The sequence below is a fragment of the Euprymna scolopes genome, chromosome 5 (genome assembly GCF_053919585.1).
Source record: "Euprymna scolopes isolate OS-2025 chromosome 5, ASM5391958v1, whole genome shotgun sequence".
Lineage (NCBI taxonomy): Eukaryota > Metazoa > Mollusca > Cephalopoda > Sepiida > Sepiolidae > Euprymna > Euprymna scolopes.
Genome location: NC_136486.1, coordinates 22,472,272 through 22,494,710, shown reverse-complemented (window position 1 = coordinate 22,494,710; position 22,439 = coordinate 22,472,272). Strand labels below are relative to the sequence as shown.

The window sequence follows — 22,439 nt, the reverse complement described above, 5'->3', positions numbered from 1 at the left end:
GACTGTTATCTTAAGCGTTATTTTAACTTTTTTCTTAATGTAACCTCTGACCTTCACGTGTATCTTGTTGAACAAGGAAATCTGCATAGAATTTCGGATGGAAACCTTTATTTAATCCATAAAGCTAATATGCTATTGTTACGTCGGCCATGATTGGATAGACGTCTTAATTCACAATTGTATTTTGTGGTGTTGCCAGCACTGAGGATTAAACTATCAACCGTCAGAACAAGTTAACTTGAAGATTGATATTCAGAGTTCAACAAGTTACACCTGAAGGTCAGTCAAACCGACGAAATGTGAAAATAAAATTAAAGATGAGAACAGTAGTCCAAATAATCCTAATGATACAAATGTCATTACTTCGCCATCTGCATAAGAGGAATATGCCAGGAAGTTAGGTTATTTGATTTGGATACAAATACATGAATTGATAAAATATTTTATTAAACAAATTTACAAATCCATTTATTGAATCAGGACAATATTTACAAAAAGTTTCAATTATAAATTAAGACGGTAATGTCAGATTTTCAGGAGCCTCAGTTGTTTTGGTCATACCAGACTTCGATTTTCTATTTCTTCGTTTTCTTTTTCTCACCCTCTTCTTTTTAATAGGCACTAATTCTTTTTTGTTTGGGCAATCATCTTTGTCGTTGGATTGCATTAACTGGTCATCGCTTTTCAAAGAAATTTCCTGGGGTTTCTCCACGGTTTCTAAAATGTGGTTTACTTCTTCGGGTGAAATATCTACATCACTGTCACTTCCTGTGCAGGTATCGGAAGATGCATCCATCGGCTCAAAAAAATAAAATAAAATAAAAAAAAAGTATTAATTGAAGGTGTAAAAATGAAACAAATTTGTAACGTTACAGGGGAAGTAACTTTGTGTTTGTGATCCCGTTCGCCTTAAATAAATTTGAAGAGTAGAGTTATGTCCCTTTAAACATTACAGAAAGACACTGATTAATACACGTTACATATCTCTCCAAGCAAGACGTTTTGGACAAAGTAAATTTTGTTTTGTTTACTTGTAAATCGAGAATAAATGTTAATGGTTTGTTCATACAGAAGTTTTATTCTATTTTCATATTCGTTCTATATCTCACAAATACCACAATACATATCAACTAGTGATGATGAACTAAAGGCTAACTTTTTTTTTTTAACCAGACGAAATTTTAAACAATTTTTCTTGCCAGACATTCACAAACATGCGTCTGTCTACAACCAATATCATCAATCCCTCCCCCATCATCTGTCCCTAAATTTAAACAAATTCCATGAACAAAACTATACCACGGGCCTGCTTTCCAACTTGAATGGTAGTCAGCAAGTCCAATGTAAACAAGTTCTTATTGATCTCTTTAAATACTCCAATTTTATCCATTTTCCATAACTATTAACCATCACTTTGTTGTCCGACTGACCACTTTACACCCATTAACCTCATACCTTTATAAGTAGAACATTAATGGAAAGGAATAAAACTCCTTTAATAAATCAACAAGTGGGAGGGGGGGCGCCCGGTTTCGCCCGAGCGTAAAATACGCTTAAGTATGATATTTGTCCAGATTTCGTATACATTATTATACAGTCGTGATTAAAAAAAAAAAAAAAAAAAAAAAAATATTTAGATGCCATTAGCTAGAACCGAAACTGTAGCATTCAAAGCTGGTGACGTTACCACTGTATCAACGTGACACTCACATGAACTGATTAAAAATTAATAAACTAAGATGAATGTAAAAATGTGTAAAGATTTTTTTTTTCAATTTTGACCTGTTTCTTGATCCTTTAAAAACTATTTTTACCGGCTAAAGACCCAGAAAAATGCAATCATTTGAGGCCCCCAGCGCTGCCCAGTGACTTAATTTCGAAAGAGATTTTAAAAATATGGAGAGACATATAGCCTTTTATGTATTAGATAAACATTTATGCTCCATTACAAATGAAAAAAAAATTAGTCCAAAAATTAGTCCAAAGAGAGAACAGTAACACGTGCTCATTCGAAATCGTCTCTTTCTGAAGTGTGTAAAGGGAGATAATTCAAATATTTTAGGTTTGAGCAACTTGGAAGATTTCGAAGACTTCATGATACAATGCAAACATTCTTTCACAAACCTCGTTATTTTGATAAGCTTCTAGGATAAACATTCAAAAACCCGAAATAGAATAATAGTTGCATCATTCTATCGCACAAGATAGTACACAGCACTATGTATTCCCCTCCGTAAGAATCAGGTGCAGACGCAATATGTAATACTGCTGCCACAGAGTGGCATCTTCTCAGAACACTCTTTCCCATCTCTGCAGAGTACAAAATAGACTTCAGTCAAGCGGAAGATATTTCACACAGCCCCTTATTTACAGATGCTTTGCTAGTCTTTCTCTGCTCTATCGTAATTTCTATGACAAATGATAAAGTGAGCTCAAAGCTCCGATTCTGCTGCGCCACAAAACTAAGCCGTCGTTTTAATACAAAAACTTTCTAAAGCCAAACGGAACTTCAAACAATTTTCGTGGAACATGTTACCATGTGATTGCTAACCTAAGATGGTTAGTTTTCAAGTCCAATGTAGACAAACATCTGTCTGGTTGGCCACTGAAATAATGAAACTGGCCACACTGTATTGTTCTCTATCCTTTCATAGTACGGTTCTATAATACAATTTCATTAACCCTTATACCCGAATTGCTTGTGTCCTTAATAATTGAAGCATTAAAAATTCGTTCAACTTTGATCTAGCACAAAATGAGCGATGTTATATCTCTCTCTCTCTCTCTCTCTCATAGGTGATATATATATCACCTGTCTTTTAGTTTGTGTGTGTATGGCTATAACTTTCAACAGAAGTGACGGATTTTCATGGGATTGGTATCATTTTGAAGCTCAACCCTTCAGACGACAATTATCAAAAAAATTTGCCAAAAACATTAATTCCTTCACCCTTAACTAGGCACTTTTCTACAGGGAGGTATCGCTTTTTTTGCTGATATTTTCAAAAGTCATCGCCTCTTTTCGATTGTCTAGCCTTAATTTAAACCTACGTCACTTCTGGTTTGGCGATGGGCGCAACAGCTAATGCATCATGTATTTATTTTTCAATTTCTTTTCCTCCTTCGTGGTATAAGTTTAAGCCTGCCTGCCTACTTTTCTTTGCACTTTTCCTTTTTTTTGCGTAACACACACACACACACACACACACTTTTCTGCCTTCACGTCATGGATTCGAGCCTGCCTGCCTACTACAACTTTTTGGCTGCTCCACACACACCTACAAACACCCGGGCAACGCCGGGCATCCAGGTTAGTCATGTATAAGTGACATTGTCTATGTGCGGAACGGTTTACAAAACTCAATTTTTCGTCTACAGACTTACAACATATATAGAACAAATTTGAAATGGCTAAGAGATCTAAATTGGGGAGAAAAAAAAAAAAAAAAAAAAAAAAAAAGGGAACTTGGCAGGTACTCTTCTACATAAGAAATATACATATAAGTTAAACATTTTTAAAACTATATGCATATGGACATAGTTTAGAGGGTAGCAAATAAGGCTGGTGAGCTATACGTTTTTGTTCTAACTGATGACACAAGTCTTAACTTTTGAAATCACTATATATTGGATACAATATATCGAATAGAGCATTGGTTCTACAATACAAAATCTGCATTAAAATATTTAAGTGTATTTTATAACCGGGCAACGTCAAACGGCCTGCTAGACCTTTACAAAACATTTGTATAAAATGTGAACCCCTAGGCATTTGAACATCAAATGTATTACCTGATAATCAGAAGATGTATTACCTGATAATCAGAAGATGTATTACCTGATAATCAGAAGATGTATTACCTGATAATCAGAAGATGTATTACCTGATAATCAGAATCATTTTCTTCCCAATAGAAGTTGACAGAATCCATTTCTTTGTCTAAGAATTCTTTGTTAGAACCAGGCAAACCTAAAAATACGAGAAAAGTTGTTCAAAGATCATTTTTATTGGAAACGCAATAAAATTAGACATTAAAAAAAATATGGAGAAAAAAAAATCTTACAATAGCTCTTGTATTCTAAGCGCATAACCGAATCATCTAGATATCCTGGTTTCAAAATATCAGAATAAAATTTCTGTAAGCGATTCAAGAGAATAGTCTTGTTCATCGAAGAAGCAATTTTCTGAAAGAGCAAAAGAAAGACGAATAAATTTGTGTAAAATTAAATAAGTATTTAAGTGGTGGCAGAATTCAAGAAAATTTTCATTCCAATGAAAATGGTAAATTATCAGATTATATTGTGGAATGATGTCAAAAACTATGCAAGGCTTACAGTAAAAAGATATTGTAAAAACAGTCAGAAATTGCACCGAACAGGTAAAGAATCAAGTTAGAGCAGAGAATTTGAAACCCGATCTGACAGTCAACAGAAACGGAAGCTTAAATCTGATTTCCAAGGAGTTTTCATCCCATCACTTAGTGTTCTCCACTATATGTAAATAGCTCCAGACACGGCATAAAGCCAAATTGTAAGGAGTTAAAGAGTCTATTTCAAGATTAAACTGCCAACAATAAGTGTGAGAGATTCTGACCTGGAAACAGTTCTTCCCTTTTGTCAAAAAATATTGCTCATGGAATAAGAGAACTAAAGGACAAAATGATGGAAACAAGAATTACACTTACTACTGCCCTTAGTGACCTAGCAAAATATTTACTATAAGCGAAAAACAGCATAATTGTATTTCTGCACGGCACAACAATACCAGAAAAGGTACTGACGATGCATACCATATCCCGGTTTCAGTGGCATAGCCAAACATTCAAGCTATATACGACTCCTATGGTTACTTAGCTAGTTTACTAATAAAATTGTAACTATTTAATTATACGATTAAAAAGGACACTTAGAAAAGGCGTACAAATAAGTATTTAAATTTTTAATGCGAGAAAACAATTCGTTAGAGTGAGAAAAGTTAAATAGTATTTTTGTTAAAAAAAAAAAAAAATTGCCCAATAAATTCCAGACTTAAGTTTTAGGAAAAAATATTTTTATTTTATAGTGCATCACAGCTGAACCCAACAATGTAGAATTAATGTAGAAATGATGTATTTGGACTCGAAATACGATCTATTCATTGGAGCCAGGTTTCTTTCACTGGCGTATTCGTTTGAGGACGAAAGGGTCAAAGATCTGGAGAATAAGGCAAGTGCAGAATCAATTTCATGCAATTTTGCCACAGACTTATGACACGATGCATGGTTTTGGTAAAAAAAAATTCTATCTGCTGCAGGTTTGGGTCAATGTTTTTAATGCATGAAAAATCATGGATTACAATAGAATAATGCGAGCATGAAAAGTAATATGGTAAAGCTTAAACATGGAAAAGTAAAGGACAAGATATTCTGGTAAAAAATATAAATACATAAACTTAAAATATTGCTGCATTTATGATTACTTATATAATGTTATAAATTGAATTTTTTAAAGAAAATTCTTAATGCTGCAATATTTTAAGTTATAAATTTATATTTTTACTAAAATATCTTGTCCTTTTTTCTAGTTTTAACAACTAGTCCTTAATATTTCCATGTTTATGCTTAACCATATTATTTTCATGCTCGCAGTTTTCTATCGTAATCCATGATTTTTCCAGGCTTCCAATAAATTCACTTGTTCTTTGTTTAATCTCAGTATTATTTTTTTGCCCCCATAGACATATCTAATAATGTACGGCACTCGTCTGCTTTCAATAACCCCCCAATAATCTTCCTTTCATTCCGTCCGTTTCACTTGTTACTTCTCTTTTCGCAACAGCAGTGAATTAGTAGCAACAGTAGTCGCTGAAGCGACACGGTTGCTATGAAAACCAGTCATAAAAAGCGTCACTTACCTCTTTACATATTTTTACGATTTTGAACACCAGATAATTTGTTTTACTGAACAAAAAAATTGAAAAATTTTTCCCAATATAGCTTAGATGATCTATAAACTGTAATTGTTTGAAATTTGGTTGAAAAATGAGTGAACGATGAAGCTTTAAAGCAATTCTAAGTGACTAAAACTACCACTTATCCATATATTCAAACACTACCATGTTTCAATGATACCTACTAAGTTTACTTTTCTCACTCTGACATTAAAAACCTACCTTTTTCTATTTAAAAATTAAAACAAACTTAATATACTCAGTCATGGATATTCGACGACTACATGTAAAGTTAACCAATTTGCATATTACTTTTAAAAATAGCGTTAATTATTTATTTTTGTTTTCTTATTAGATTGACTTCATTTTATCATATGCTGAATTCTGTGCGTGGTTTGTATATTTTTCATAATTGCGTAAAATTTATGATAAAAACGTTCTAGCATACTGAAATATATAAGTAACCTTGTCGATGTGTGCAAAAAGTCTACCAAACTTTTTGAATATTTAGTCTATGAATTTAAAATTTGATACAGATTTAAAATTTGATACAGATTTAAAATTTGATACAGATTTAAAATTTGATACAGATTTAAAATTTGATACAGGGTATTGGACCTGTAGCACACTTTTGATTATATTTTCAAGCGGCAAAATTGCTAAAGAGTCAAAATTGAAAACAAACCAACTGACCTTGGCAGGATAAGTCGAATAAATCATTTGTTGTATCTTTCGCACACGTGCAAAATTAAACATCCAAAGCTCAAAGTCGTTTAATTTTCAACCTTTCATATCTGTATGTCGGTAGCTCAGATGGTATCGATGCTGGACAGAAATAACAACTAAGGTTGGAATACGGAGCATTCAAGTTTCGATCCTAGTGGATACCAAAGTCTTTTTTTTTTTAACTTGAAATCATTACTATATATTGGATAATAAAAGAATTGGCTCTAACAAATCTGCATGAATTAAAATATATTTATGAGTATTTTACGACCGTGCAATGCTGGACGACATGCTAGTATCTCATATAAAAGACCATGTCTGAGGATCTCTAAAGTTCTGTCAAGTTTTGGTCTACAGATTTGAAACGATATATAGGATATTGGGTCCTGTGGAACAAATTGATGTTTTTTTTTTGCCGGTAAAAGATAGATAAGGGGTCAAAATTTAAAAAAAAAAATCAGAATTTGGTGGGCATAAGGAGACTTGGAATTGTTTCTGTATGCGTAAATATACATTCATAGGTAAAACAATTTTTGAAGCTTTTGTCTGCATATGGATTAAAATCAGATGGTACGAATAAGGATGGAGAAATATTAGGTTGACAAGTTCTTGTGGAATTTTTCATTTTTATTTCAAATGAGATATTTTCAAATACGTTTCCGCTATAATACCTTTATTTTATATATCATTTTGAAGAACGTTTATCGCTCTATCTAATCGTTTAAATTACAATCGTTTTAAAACAATTACGTATTTTCCAAACGTTGAATGCAAGATGAAAAAAAAAAAAGCAAATTTTCACTTCAATTCAAGCTAGGCCGAAAAGATACTGAAATTGCTCGCAATATCAATGAAGAATTTGTCCCAGGAACAACTACTGAACGTACAGCACAATGGTGGTTTAAGAAATTTCATGGTGATGAAGATGATGAGCTTAGTAATTGACCATCGGATGTTGACAAAGACGAGTTAAAACTGGAGTTGAAGCCAATCCATGCACAACTGTTCCAGAACTTGCTTCGTATGCAAGGATTTTTCAACCACTTGAGATTAAAAAAAAAACGTGGTAAAGGAGTACCTTACAAATTGAACAACTAAAAGAAACGCTGTTAAGAAGTGTCATCTTTTCTTTTATGCAACAAGAACGATCTGTTTCTCAACCAGGTTGTGACTTATGAAAAGTGGATTCTTTACGACAATTGGCGACACTGAGCTCAGTGATTAGATGCCAACAAAGCTCGACAACACTTCGCAAAGCCAGAGGTGCACCAAAAGCCGGTTCATACCGACTGATGGTGTGCAACTGGTCTTATTTTTTCAATGCAGGCAAAACCATTACAGCGGGGAAGTACTGTCAACAAATGGATGAAATGCATCAGAAACTTTGACGACACTCAGCATTAGTCAACAGAAAAGGCCAAAATTCTCCACGACAATGCCCGACTACACGTTGTTAAACCGACCCTGCAAAAGTTGAATGACTTTGGCTACGAAACTGCCTCATCCACCAAACTCCTCAGACCTCACTTACCAACTACCACTTTATCAAGCATCAACAACTTTTTTGCATGAGAAATGCTTAAAAACCTAAGCGATATCAAAACACCTGTAGCGACTTCATCACCACCAAAACATGAGATTTTTACGTTACTGGCATAAATACACTTGTTTTACGTTGGTAAAAGTGTGTTCATTCTGATGGTGCTTATTTCGATCAATAAATTTTTGTTTGAGCCGAGATATGTTTATCTGAATTTAAAAGTTAAAAACCCACAAGAACTAGTCAACCTGATATGTCTTGGTTTGGATTTTAGCTGATGGCACCCAAGTTATCTAGAAAATAAATCATTTGTCTGTTTAAATGTATGTATGTATGTATGTATGTATGTCTAACACTTTCGACAGAAGCGACGAATTTTCACGAGATTGGTATCTTTTTGAAGCTTGACCCTTCGGACAACAAATATCGGAAAATTGGCTAAAAACATTAATTTCTTCACCCTCAACTGGGCACCTCTATAGGGAAGGGTCGCTTTTTTCGCCGATATTTTCGAAAGTAATCCCTTCTTTTCGATTGACTAGCCTTCGCCACTTTCGGTTTGGTGATGGACGCAACGGCAAAGACGTCACTTTTTTCATGTTTTTTCTCCTTCACGGTACAAGTTCGAACCTGCTTGCCTACTACCACTTTTTTTTGCTCAACACACCTCAAAACAGCCGGGCAACGCCGGGCACTCAAGTTTGTTTTTCTTTAAAGCTTGAAATCAGTACTACATATTGGGTACAATATAAAAAATTAGCTCTAATACTAAATTCTCATGGATTAAAGCATTTTAGCGTATTTTACGACCGGGCAACGCTGGGATGTCTGCTAGTGCTATATAGTATTAGCACTTGAATATTTAAAATAATCTGTAAACAAAAGAACTTTGCACCTCCCATAATACAGAGTCGAAAACGTTGTCTGATATTTGCATTATTAGTCGGCTTTTATCTGCTGGGATAGTCGCTGATTTGGTTCCAGAGTAAAGTGACGTGACAATGTTTCATCCAGTGTCACTTATGCATACGACTAGTTTTGTTACGTTCAAATAACGTTTCGAATTATCGACGCATTGGTTTTGATAGACTGACCTCGATTTGAACACAGCCTTCTCATTAAAAAAATGAAATGTAGTGAATACACTACCTTCAGATATATCCAACTATCTCATGCAACTTCAATTTAGGATGGGCCAAAACGAGTCTGGACTTTTTCAGGACAACTGAAGAAATGATCGATCTTAGAATTCAGTATCGTTTCTGCCTTTACGACTGCATGTAAATTTAGCTTTCTACTTACCCGTTGTTTTTGGCTGAGGAGAGATGAAACAGCACTTAAAGCCGTTATGATACTCTCGCAGAATTTGATCTGGATCCTTGGGATTTTCCATTAATTATAGTTTGGGCTAGATCGGCAGTCACCGGATTAAGCCGAACAAAGTAACAGGCAGACGAATTTCAAAACAAAAAGCGGAAGAAAATAGAAATACAATAAAATAAAACCTAGTGTAAATTTCCTAAATATTTTTTTTTAAAGGAAAAATTCCATTTTGTATTGTTACAGAGAGAGAGAGAGAGAGAGAGGACAGCAGAGAAGGACAGACGACGCTCAACTGCCTGTCACGGTCGCAACCACAACCTTCCCGCCACACTCTCCTTCACCGCCGTATTGATGTGTATATGTTGTTATTAAATAAATTAAATTGTTTTATAACAAAGCGTCTCGTTATTCATAGATAAATGAACACCGGTGATTCCATTCACTAGACGAGTTACAACAACATATGCATATATGTACAAACGAACTATCTCTCTATCGAGATATTCAAAAATCTCGGATAGCTAGAATATAGACGGTGCTAACAAAATAGACGTCACGGCCATATCACCCAGTATATAACAGTATTGTTTTACTTATTTTTGCATTTTTTTTTATTATCAAAAGTTTTTGTTTTTTTTTAAGAAAAGATGAATGTTTTTGTTTAAACCGTAAATTGTTGCATAAAAGTACACTTTTCTTCAAACATCTTTGTGTTTTTAAGAAAATTGGCAGTAAAGGTTTTTTGTAAACAGTTTTTTTTATAAGAAAAGATGAAGGATTATGAAAACCGTAAATTGTTAGATGAAAGTACAGAAGTTTTAATATGTACAAATTATTTTGTCAAATGTTAAATAGAAAATACTCCCATCAACAACAAAAAAAAAAAATTGATTTAGCATTTCAACAATGCTCTGTTTAATCCGGTGATTGCCGGTTGTGCCCAAGCCATAATTGACGGTAAATCCCGTGGATCTTTGTCAAATTCTGCAAGAGTACCACCATTACTTTATATGAACAGTATTTCCTCCCATCCGAAAGTGATGCTTTATCAATATGAAATTCAGATTTTTCCATCGTTTTAGAAATTTGCAACAAACTTTATGAAATGGCTAATGTGCCATTTGAAGGTTAGTACTTTATATAAGGTATTGCCATCTACATATCAGATTCGGAACTTATCGATTATTGAAGAAATTCTGAAACAAGTATTGAACGTTACAGCTGACATTTTAGTAGCATCAGTAAAAACATTGAAGATTTTTTTCTAGAGAGCAATGCGTTCATCCCTTGCGAATGGAAGGTACTTATCCAGTTTACGATCCAATTTACAATAACTTTGCGTCATCTTCTGGCATGTTGCATAAGCAGACAAAATGCCGAAGCGTTTAACCAATCAGCTGCATGACTAAGTTATAATAAAAGTGAATTTTATCAAATCAAGAAATTTTTTAAATCGAAAATAACTAAACAGGATATGTCAACGTGAAATTCCTCTTGTTAAGAATGGCTTTCTAAATAAAATTATTAACACGAGAAAGGAGCCGCCACGTTTTGAATTAATGGCTTTGTAATCTTCGCTTCAGCGCCTTCCAGCTGCTTTCGTAACTCGCCGGAAGATGCTGGCACGAAATTGCTGGAGATTGGATTTTAAACGTGATGAAATCAATAACTTACCACACGACGTCCATTCGTCACATTCATTTGGAAAGCATGTGCAGATTCTTCCAAGTCTCTGAGAATTGCCCGCAAGAATCGCAGAAGAGCAATCTAAACATTAAAGCAGAAGAATAAAATTTGAGAACGATTTCAGATTTAAATAAGATTGAGCATATTGGAATTCTTATTTTCAGAAAAGATTGATTGTTAAATTTGAAGTAGAATTACTTTCGACATTGGCTTCTATTTTATACTAGAGATAAAATTAGTAAAAGTACGGAAAAATTAACACTAACTTCTTACGGAATGCCGTCAAGCCCAAGAGAAGTTTGTCTGGAATTTAAATGGGTGATCATTTTAAAATATTAGGCGCGGTAAACAAGTGTACAATCAGATGTGCAAATATGAAGGTCAGACTTAAAAGTAAAGCGGTCACATACTAACGTCCTCTCTTCCAGTGCTAAGTTGGCTCATTCGTTATTCGTTAGTGGAAGAGAAACCGGGAATAAACATTCGAGCGCGAAAGTGCATGTATGGAGAAGTTGAGTTAAAGAGAAAAACCGAGATTTTGTGAAGTAGTTGAAAAACTAAGTTTATTAATTAAAATAATTGTTTTCCAAGACTTATTTTTCTCTTCATTTTACTGCCGGTATTAACTCCGAGCCATCGATCCCTCGTGGATAGGGAGAAAAATGTGCGCGTTTGAACGTGGTTGACGCGAATTTTGCATAGAAGTAATTTTGTCATATCTTAGAAAAATATTTGTAAATTTGACATTTTTAGAAAACGAGTTTTTATGATTTAATTTTTTTTTCTAAAACTTTCGTTGTAAAACAAATTTTTCCAAGAAACTTTTGTCCTCAAGGGGCCAAACCATGGAGGTTAATACCAACAGCAAAATGAATAGAAAAACTCCAAAACGTTTTTGTAGAAGTCGTTTTACAGAGAAAGTCTCAAAAAGAAAAAAGAAAAAAAAGAAGGTATTTGAATCGGACGTAACTAGTTGACCGCTCGGCTTTGCTCGGAACATGACGTCAACCGTCGACTTCCGCCGAATACCAAATCGTAACAATGCTACTCTAGGAAAACACTGAAAACATTTAATAAATTCACTACAAAAATATTTAAAAAAATAAAAAGAAACGACCTATCGTAAAAATTTGTCTTATTGATGTAACATTTTTAAGTGAAATTTTTTTTTGTAACTAATGTAAACACTTTCAGAAATTCTAGTCAAACAATTGAACAAAATGAGATTACCAATTTTTTTAATTTTTAATTTTTTGGAACTAATCTAAACTTGTTATCTTTTGTTTTCATAAAGACTTTTTCCTATTTTTCCTGTATAGTAGGGCCGGGAAACCATTTATTTAAATAAATTATTTAATTAAGGTACACTAGTTTATTGTCCACCTCGACCAATATTTTACTCAAAAATCGTCTGCTTTTTTGCTAATTAGCGTCTTACGTCAGATTACAGTCGAACGCGAGCGCATGACGTCATGTCCCGAGCAAAAGCGAGCGGACGGTTAGTTACGTCTAGTCTAAATTTTGCACAAAAAAAAAAAAAAAAAAAAATTAATCATTTAATAAAAAAAAAAAAAAAATATGGGTGCTTCTTCAGTTTATTGTCGAAATTGAAGACGCCATTTTTTTCCACGCACTTGCTAGTAAAATTTAAGGGATATATCATTATCTGGCCGAACGATTACTTCCGGAAAGGGAAGTAAATTTTTTCCCGCAAATAAGTAACAAAAAATTGTTTAATTGGAAATGTTTCGATTTAATTAATGAGAACGGGAGAGTTTTTCATGGATCATTTTTTTAAAATTAAAAACAGAAAATGAACTGACATGTTCATGATGGTTTAAAAATTTATCAAAATAATTGTAAAAACATTGATTGAAAAGTTTGCGTAAAAAATCATTTAAATTGTATTTGTATAAAATAGTTTTTTTTTTTCTCGAACAAATAAATAATTTTAAACAAATTAATTTAAATGATTTTTTTAACGGGAAGTGTTTTAACTGGGAAGTGGGTACAGTTCTTTAATCAACTCTAAAATACTTAGCGGACTGTCTCCAAACTTTTGTCGCCACATAAATTCGGCTAGATATGACTCCACCATATGCGTGTAAAATAAATTAATAATTTATTATTTCCCTTTCCGGAAGTTAATGATATATCCCTTAAATTTTACTAGCAAGTGCGTGGGAAAAAAATGGGGTCTTCAATTTCGGCAATAAACTGAAGCACAAAAATATGTAACACTTTTCTAATAGTCAAATTAACCGTAGGGATTTTAAGATGTGACAAAGTTCCTCAATCGAACTAAAATTTTTATTTCAGATGGCAATGGGAACGAACACCACCATTACCTTAAGCCATCGTTCGCAAATTAGGACATGATTTTTTATAGAACAAATGGAAATTTGAAAGCCACGAAAAGGCCTCATCGCAAAATCAAAAATCGAAGGGCACAAGGTCATTTACTTACTGCGGCGTTCAGAGGAAACAAAATAAACACTTCGAGCATAAGGACAAACAATTTTTCCAAACCAGCCACGTTTTCCTACGAAAAACAACAAAAAAGCCATTCGATCACAGGACTTAGTTTTAAATGTTGTTTAAAGTTTTAGTGGGAAAACTGAGAATTATTTTAGGACGAAATAGAAAACATTGGCTAAGTACTTTTATAGAAAAACTCCAGCGGGTGGTTAAAAAAAAAAACAAAAACTCCACTTAACTGTAGGTGCCTCTTTAGTAATGAAAAACGTACTTCTATAAATACATGTATATATTAGTAATATTACTAACAAGTGAAAACATAGCATCGAAGGAAATACAAAACCTTAAAACAACGAATAGGAGTCCAAAAAATTCAGTATACAAAGTTAAGACATCGGAAGGAGACCGTTTAGCTAAATATGGAACCGAAGTCACTAAGCATAATATGAAACTTAGTTTTATCATTATTAAAAAAAAAAAAAAAAAAAACTTTTACATTTCTATAAATATAGGAGGTTGCCCAGCATTGGCCGGTCATAAAATATGCTTAAATATTATATTTTGATCAATGCAGATTTCGTATTTATTATATTGGACCCAATATATAGTAATGATTTAAGTATCCTGTGCGTCATGAGTAAGTTGCTGGAATCTGTTAAATACAGAAGTAATCAACCATCTCAACAAAAATAACCTTAGTGACACTCAATATGGTTTCCGTTCTGCTAGATCTACAGCAGATGTGCTTACAGTTATATCTCATAGGATTAGCAAATCTCTCGACGGAGGCAACCTTTCTAGGGCAATTGCTCTTGACATATCTAAGGCCTTTGATAGGGTATGGCATAAAGGTTTACTTCACAAAATCTCTAGCTATGGTATAGCTGGAAATGTCTTCTCAATTATTAAATCATTTCTTTCTGATAGGTTCATAAGAGTAGTAGTTGAGGGGCAAAAATCAGAAGCTCACAGTATTAATGCCGGTGTCCCTCAGGGGTCCATCCTGGGCCAAACTCTTTTCCTGATCTACATTAATGATCTTCCAAATCACATCCTTACATCATTTGTAGATATGTATGCTGACGACACTACTATTTATGGTAGCACATCTAAGGCAGTAAACGACCAAGTTCTCTCCGATTCTCTCTCCTCTGATCTTGAGCACGTACTACAATGGGGAAAGGAGTGGCTGGTTACTTTTAATGCATCTAAAACCAAGCTTCTCTCTTTACATCAACATTCTGATCCATATCTGGCATCAATTGAAATGAATGGCTTTCGTCTTCAGGAGGCCTCAAGTTTTGACAAGCTTCTTGGCTTGACCATTACTCCTGATCTTAAATGGAGCACGTACATCAAATCTGTTGCCAAGGCCGCTGGGAAAATGGTGGGATCTTTCTATCGATCCGGTAAATATCTCACCGCTAATGCAATTCTCTATCTATATAAGAGCCAGGTACGTCCAAGGATGCAATACTGTTGCCACATCTGGGCAGGAGCTGCTAGAAAGGACTTGTCCTGCCTTGATAGAGTTCAAAATAGACTTCGTAGCCTCGTAGGAGATGTCCTTTTCTCTTCCCTACAACCGCTATCGCACAGAAGAGATGTTGCGAGTTTGTCTCTGATGTATCGTTATTTTCATGGAAAGTGTTCGACTGAGCTTCAATCTATGGTCCCCCTCGCCAAACTTTCACAAGAAACACTCGTCTAGCTGTACACACTATCAATAATTCCCCCCACTCTTTATCTGTGCCTAAACCTAAACGTAGATTCCATGAACAAAGCTTCTTTCTTAGAACTGCACGCCTGTGGAATTGTCTTCCGTTTTCCTGCTTTCCGGCTGACTACAATGTGGTTGTGTTCAAGTCTAACGTAAATAAGTCCTTGATGAGCCGTTCCATATAAGTTATCAAATCTACCGAATTTTCATTACTAATGATTACTATATTGTCCAGTTTCTACTGTACACTCTTTAACCCTTATCCTTGAGTGGCCGCTTGGTCTTGATAATGTGGTGATGCCTGTGTAAAAAAGAGAAAGCGAAAAAGAGAAATTGAAAATGTATTTCTTCGATGCTTGTAGGATTCGTTTTGTTAACCGACCGCAAATCCCAAAAAAGCTAAAGAAGTTTCTCAGGCGATAGATAACTTAAAACAGCAAAATTTTCTAAGTTTAACAAGCGCAGACTTTAATTTTTAATATCGTTAACAATTTAAGCCAATGTTAGAGTAGCAAGCATTGTCGTTGGAATTTAGTGAAAGCTGATTTAATGAAGTGAAAAATTAGGAATTTTACATTTACTCACGTAGACAATTGTTCGATTGGACGAAGGCATAGACTCGGCCAAATACTCTTTCTCGGGTCTCGACTCGGCTGTCTTACCAGAACTCTCACTATTCTCAATTGGAAGAACACACTTGCTAGGAGTCGAAGGTTCGATCTTTGTAGCCGGTTGAAAAAATCCGCTTGACTCTGCATCCAAGCGAGGTGATGCAACCGCGTTATCGTTATCGATTTCATTTCGTCGTTTTAAAGTTAAATGACTTTCAGAGGGAATCACAACCACAGTGTCGTTCGTTAACAATTGCAGACGTCTGAAAAGGCGGTCGAAAGAATGGGTGCATATTTCCAGAAAGGAAATAATAAAATGACCGAAACGACCTTCGAAAAATGCATGTCCGATTAAGAGGAAATGCCCAGGAGATTGCGTTAAGTTCCGCGATTCCTAAAGAAAATGTAAATTATGAAATATTAGGAAAATAAACGAAGGATCAATATAATTCAAAGAGTTAAATTAATCTTCCATCTTTCTAATCTTTTAGATTTGTTTAAAACTAGGCACGGCCAAAACGAAAGGAGGGAGTAAGTATTTTTGACGGAGTCTCTTTAAAAATCTGCCAAAAATCAGGTAATTATCCAATCAACACGAAATTTTCACCGATTATTAAGTGAAGAAAGGAAAGAACTTTATTTTGTCGCGATTATTTAAAACTCTTACCGAAACAAGGCGTATTGCCACTTGAATGTAAGAGACTATTGAGATCAAGTTTAACTGGAGACGGAAATAAATAGCGAGATATCGGTTCACGTTAAATTTATCTGCACGTTGGACTGTTAAACTTTAGAATTCCTTGTTACCTACTTCCCTGACCGTACCAGCCTGCAGAAGTTTAAACGTAAACCAATATCTATGAACATGGTCCCAAATAGTAGCCCCTTACGTCCAAGTGGCAATACGCCTTGTTTGGGGGTGAACATCAGTTTAAAAACATTCCAAGAAAACACTTGTTATATAAAACAATTGATTATTTGTAATATAAAATATGGGAAGAGAGTGGTCGCCTCACTCCTTTAAAACTATAGGAACTACCGCCTCCCTTCTCAAGAAAACCTCGAGATCGAAAATATCGATTTTAAAGTACTGAGATTGATAAGTGAGTTTAGCCACAAACCGTGTAAATATCCGTTTAAAAGTAGATTTTTTTTTTTTTTTAAATATGCGGGGGGGGGGGGCTTAGCCATATATCAAAATGGAGGGGAGGGAGCTATACTTCACCCTTTCCGAGCGATCTTCATTTTCTTTATCCGCTTTCTCATTTTACGGCTGTCATTTTTATCCCAATTCAAAACTTGGGCTAGGTTAAAGTTTAAAATTAAAAAAAAAAATGGTTCATATTTTATAGAAATACCAAAACTTATTTCAGTTTAACCAGTTATATTGGTTAACTTCTTCCCTGCCGGCCTTATATTCTCATTCTTATGCAAATTAAGACGCGATCGAACCTGATGATTTGTCGCCTTTTCATGTCCCATCGGTCGGGTTTCGAGTTCGCACATGCCACCCTTGGCAGCCCACCTCCGTGACTGCAGTCACACTACAATTTTCCCTACAGTTATTTCATAAAGTTTCATTAAAAATAGACAAATGTTATAGGCAAGATAAGTTATTCTACACAACTGGATAATTTGTAGTTTAAAGAGTTTTTAGTAAAAAAAAAGGTACTTTTATTTTAACTACAACTCAATATTCACCTTTAAAATGAGGTTAAAGTTTTCGAGTATGCTGGAAAACAAATTAAAATTTAGCACAGACAAGTAATTTCCTTTCTTATCAAATGTAGTCCATGTTTTTACCGGCGGCCAGATTTTCCCAATGTACTTTTTTTCATTTTTCTTCCTTTGAAGATTGTAATGCTGGGTATGGGGCAACCAAACCAGCTGCCAACATTGCCCCGCTTTTTATTGAAACCAACCGAGAGCTCTTTTTAGTATCCTCGCTGTTCCCTTAAATGCAATTGTCTGGATCTCTTTTGCACTTGGTTCACCAGGAATATTAGTTAGGTAGGACTTCAGGTTCTTCTTCATAATCCCTGTAGCACCTATGATAACTGGTATGATTGATATCTCTCTAAGATTCCAATTTCTTTTCATTCCCCAATGTACAAGTATTAATGCGAATGTGTTACAAAACACCCATGTTAGGAATAGCGACAACCACTAAAATTAATATATTGGAAAAAAATTAATATTCAGAAAACTACTTGTCTTCCAAAATTTGAATGCGATGTTTGTTTTCAAGCCCGAAAACTAAAAGTTTCGAATTTTAAAAGGTGATGTTGAGTTTCAGTTCAAGTTACAAAATAAAACTTTACGGGCAGAAGGTGGAGCCTTGATAATTGTAAAAGAAAATTAGGCATTTAGTTTGAAACTTACTTAAAAGTCAAACTACCTGAAATTGAAAATACGAAAGAAAAATACTTTTGCTTGAGCGAGAATTCAAGACAATTTTATAGAAAATAAATTCAGAATTCAGAGATGAGGATCAGATATCGTTAGTTTTCTAATTAAGCTGGTTTAGTTTTATATAGTTTATCAATTACTTACCAATGACTTCTTGGAGAACGGAAAATTGAAGAGATTCAAAAAATGTTCGCAATTCCTGGATATAAGGTTCCCTGACAAAAATAAAATTTGGTTTGTATAGATAGAAAGACGTAAGACGTAATAATAGAAATGGAAAAAAAATAAAAATAAAAAATAAATAGTTGATACTTGAAAGATTTTTTAGTGCCATTGCAGAGTAGTGGCATTTGAAACGAATGCATTTCAGGTATAAAGCAAAACATTACGTACTTGCGTATCATGTCGAAATTAGTATAGATTCCAAAAATTACGAAAATTAATTCAGTAGAAAATTTGCTAAATCTAGTTTTTACAAGAAAATAGTAAACACCTATACTAATTGTTATTTTTTTAAATTTGGTTTTTGCTCCTTTAATTGAAAAAAATTAGGGTTTGAATTACATTTTTCTAGTTATAAGCTTCGAAAGATAGTAAGTTGATTTCTTCAAGTTCATATACGGCATTTTTAATGGCCGATTCTGATGCACCTAAAGCAGAGGAGATGTTTTTTTTTTAAGAATATACCAATCTGATGGACAGACAAAGAAAGTCAGTACAGCTGATCCGTATTCAATACTGTCAACGCCAGACAAAGTTCTTCTACCATTTAATGCAGGTTGACAGCTTCGAAAAAGAGCTTGATGTTAGGGAAAACATCGCTGGACAAAACGGCAGAGGGAGACAATGAACAAAGTTCACCGACAATCTCAAACTCACTAGGAACTCGATTATACATCTCAGAATAACCAAATGAAGAGAGGACTGGGGAGCGAAGCCATGATCATCGATGTCTGCAATAACAGATCTGATACGCGAAGAAAATATGCAAAAAAAAAAAAAAAAAAAGTTCTTGTTAAGTGTCGACAATGTTTGAAGAAAAAAAAAACCTACTTAATTACGTCGAAAATAGTAATATAGCCAAAAGTTACGAAAGTTCATCGAACTGCTATTGTTTTTAATTAAAAAAAAAAAAAAGTATCGCTACAGACAACAAATATCGTCGGCATGAACAAGTAATCTAAAATATTCAGAGTTATGAACCCTGTGTGTAGACACTTTAGAAAAAATATGCAATTTTACCCAATTCTCCATAAAAATTGGTTTTAACTATGAATAACTTTCTACTTGAAAGTTCGTAATGTTTCGATATATTACTATTTTCGGCCTGACAGTTAATACGTAATATCGTTTGTTTAAATGTCGTTTTAAACAAAATAGATCTGTCGACTATCAAAATTGTAACGGTTGAAATCTAATATATTACAGTAATCGCCATTTTCAAAAAAAAAAAAAAAAAAGCCTATTAGTTTTATAAGTAATTTACGACCGTCTTAGAATTAAAGTAAATTTGTCGGGATGTTAAAGATTAAGTATTTTTAAAAGTTGAGGGGAGTCAAGTTCCTATGCGATTAGAGATGTGAATTAGCAAGGTTTTTAACTAGGTGTGTGGAGATATAGTTAAACTAGAAATTTTCAAAATGGTAGCGTAACCAGAGAAAGAAAAAATTGTGGGGTCTGCGTACGCGCCTGGTCCACAAAGTATGGAAATAAATTAAAAAAAAAACGTTTACAAGTGTTTTTGATATAGATGTACATAATACTTTGATAAGTATGTTTTAACTTAAATATGGATGGTATAATACAATTGTGGGGTCTGCGTTCGCGCCTGGCCTCCATAGAATGGAAATAGGCACAAACTTTAAGACTTTTCATATCTATCTGCGTAAGTATACTTTGATAATTAGGTTTCAGTTTGAAGAAATATGGTATAAAATTATGGGGTGTTTGTTCGCGCCTGACCTCCATAGAATGGAAATATGTCACAAAGTTTAACAAGGTTTTTTAATATAGATCCACAGAATATTGTGTGATAACTGTTTCAGTGTGAACAAGTATGGTATAATAAATGATGGGGGTTTATCTATTTTATTTTTACTTTCATCATATTTTGCTTTGGTTTTGATACCCCCAAATTCGAAGCTATCTCTTTACAACTCTTCCTTTTCATAACCTATCATAGTTTCATAAATCAGAGTCCATTTTCTGTAGGCTGTTTTTGAACCCAGTCAATGACGGGTACTTTTGCTAGTAATATATATATTCCTAGACTTCTGAGACTGCGATACAAATTTAAATAGTTCCGAAAGTGAAAAACTACACAGGTTAAAAGATTAAATCGTGTTTGGGAAAAGTTATTTGTATTTTATTTGTTAGCTATACTGCACAATCAGTGAGAGAATATCAGTAATTTCAAAAATGATTAGTTTACCATATTCAATAGCGACACTGTAGGCTTTCCATCCAACCTTTTCTAATTTATGAAAAGCCATTGTCGAATCAGAGATGTTGAACTGTCCGAGAAACTGCTTCCAATCAAACTCATTTGGACGATCGGACTCGGTTGACTCCAGGATTACTTCTGTATTTTTCTTTCTTTTGCTCACGCGAAGACCGAAATAAGCAATACATGAGAAAAGAAAATAGTTAAATATATGGACTCTTCTGAAAAAAAAAAAAAAAAAAAAAAAAAAAGGTTACATTAAATTATGATTTAACGTAGTAGTAGTAGTAATAATAAGTCTGCTTTCAACATAGAACCGTCTAATTTGTCCATTTTTTTCTCTCTCGCTAAATTCTCGCTCCCACTTAAGGATCGACATGCTTGTTTTTTTTTTTGGGGGGGGGGGCTTTTAACAATACGAAAATCAATAGACGAGCTATACTTAAACGAATTGGGAGGGACTTATTAACCTCCCACCCCTTATCGATTATTTATTTATTTATTAATTAAATTCTCTCTTTTCTTTTTTAATTAATTTATTTATTAAAAAAAAAAGTGCGGAGGTGTTATTATTTGTACCGGTCTCCATTATCTTTCGTACATCTTGTATATATTTTACAAATAAAATTCAATTTAAAATCATTGACGATATCTTATGTATCTTATTCAATCGAGCAAAATTACACTTCAAGGTTTTCGTACATCAAAAATGGGAGCTTTGGTAAAAGCATGATACCAAACTGGAAGTCGAATAAAACCTCGCAATCGAAAAATGGTCGCAAATCCATGATCTACTCTTTCTTTCATCTACATTAATTATTAACTATAAATTATTTTGATGACAGTATATCGTTTTAATTTTCATTTATTTAAAATCGACGACGGTGGAATGCGATGATATTTGGGTGATTGTCTAATCCAGGTTAATTTAGGGCTAGATTTTATATTTCATTTCAAATTTACAAAACTTTCATAATGATAAGTGGAACCGTGGCTTTCGTAATAATAGGCCTTTTCATCATGTGACTTGCTAACGTCACAGGTGAAATTCTACGATTACAGACATACAGTACTAACTACAGGGCGGTCGCTAGAAAAGCGGGAAATTTGTCAAACAACGATTTATTTTTACAAAGAATAATTTTTACAAAGTTTTTCAACGACAAATGTTATATTATACTTATAGATACTCAAAATGTCGTCCGTGCACTTCACTGCAGCGTCAATCAACGATTTATTTTTCACAACACTCACACAGCACCAATAAAAAATAGCAAGCAGGCATTTTATTAATGATCTAAACTGGTCTTTAAATTTTCCGCTTTTCTAGCGACCACCCTGTATTATGGAGGATGGTTATTTTCTGTTTCAATTTTCAAAGAAATCAGAGATGAATTCATACAACTTGTCCTAAAGTGATTGTATTTTATTTTATATTTGGACACGTGCAATTAAAATGGAGTAATTTGTACTAGGAAAATATTGTGAAGTTTATATTTGCTAAGTGTATTTAATTTGGAGTAAAAAAATGCACCCGCTTTCGAGAAATTTTTAAATAATACTTTTTACACTCA

General features: G+C 33.8%; 1 protein-coding gene across 2 annotated transcripts; it reads right to left on the bottom strand.

The window, feature by feature from the left end:
* Positions 1-426: 426 nt before the first annotated feature.
* Positions 427-21,073, bottom strand: LOC145276736 (uncharacterized). Of its 2 annotated transcripts, XM_080127959.1 has the most exons (8): positions 20,854-21,073; positions 18,567-18,637; positions 15,988-16,407; positions 13,672-13,746; positions 11,193-11,285; positions 4,065-4,185; positions 3,885-3,970; positions 427-799 (listed from the first exon to the last, which is right to left on the bottom strand). In XM_080127959.1, exons 1-8 carry the CDS (start codon positions 20,912-20,914, stop codon positions 512-514), a joined length of 1,215 nt encoding a protein of 404 aa, XP_079984085.1. In that variant the 5' UTR covers positions 20,915-21,073; the 3' UTR covers positions 427-511. The 2 variants fall into 2 exon arrangements, with proteins under 2 accessions (XP_079984085.1, XP_079984087.1); XM_080127961.1 differs by lacking the exons at positions 3,885-3,970; positions 4,065-4,185.
* Between the last annotated feature and the right edge of the window lie 1,366 nt (positions 21,074-22,439).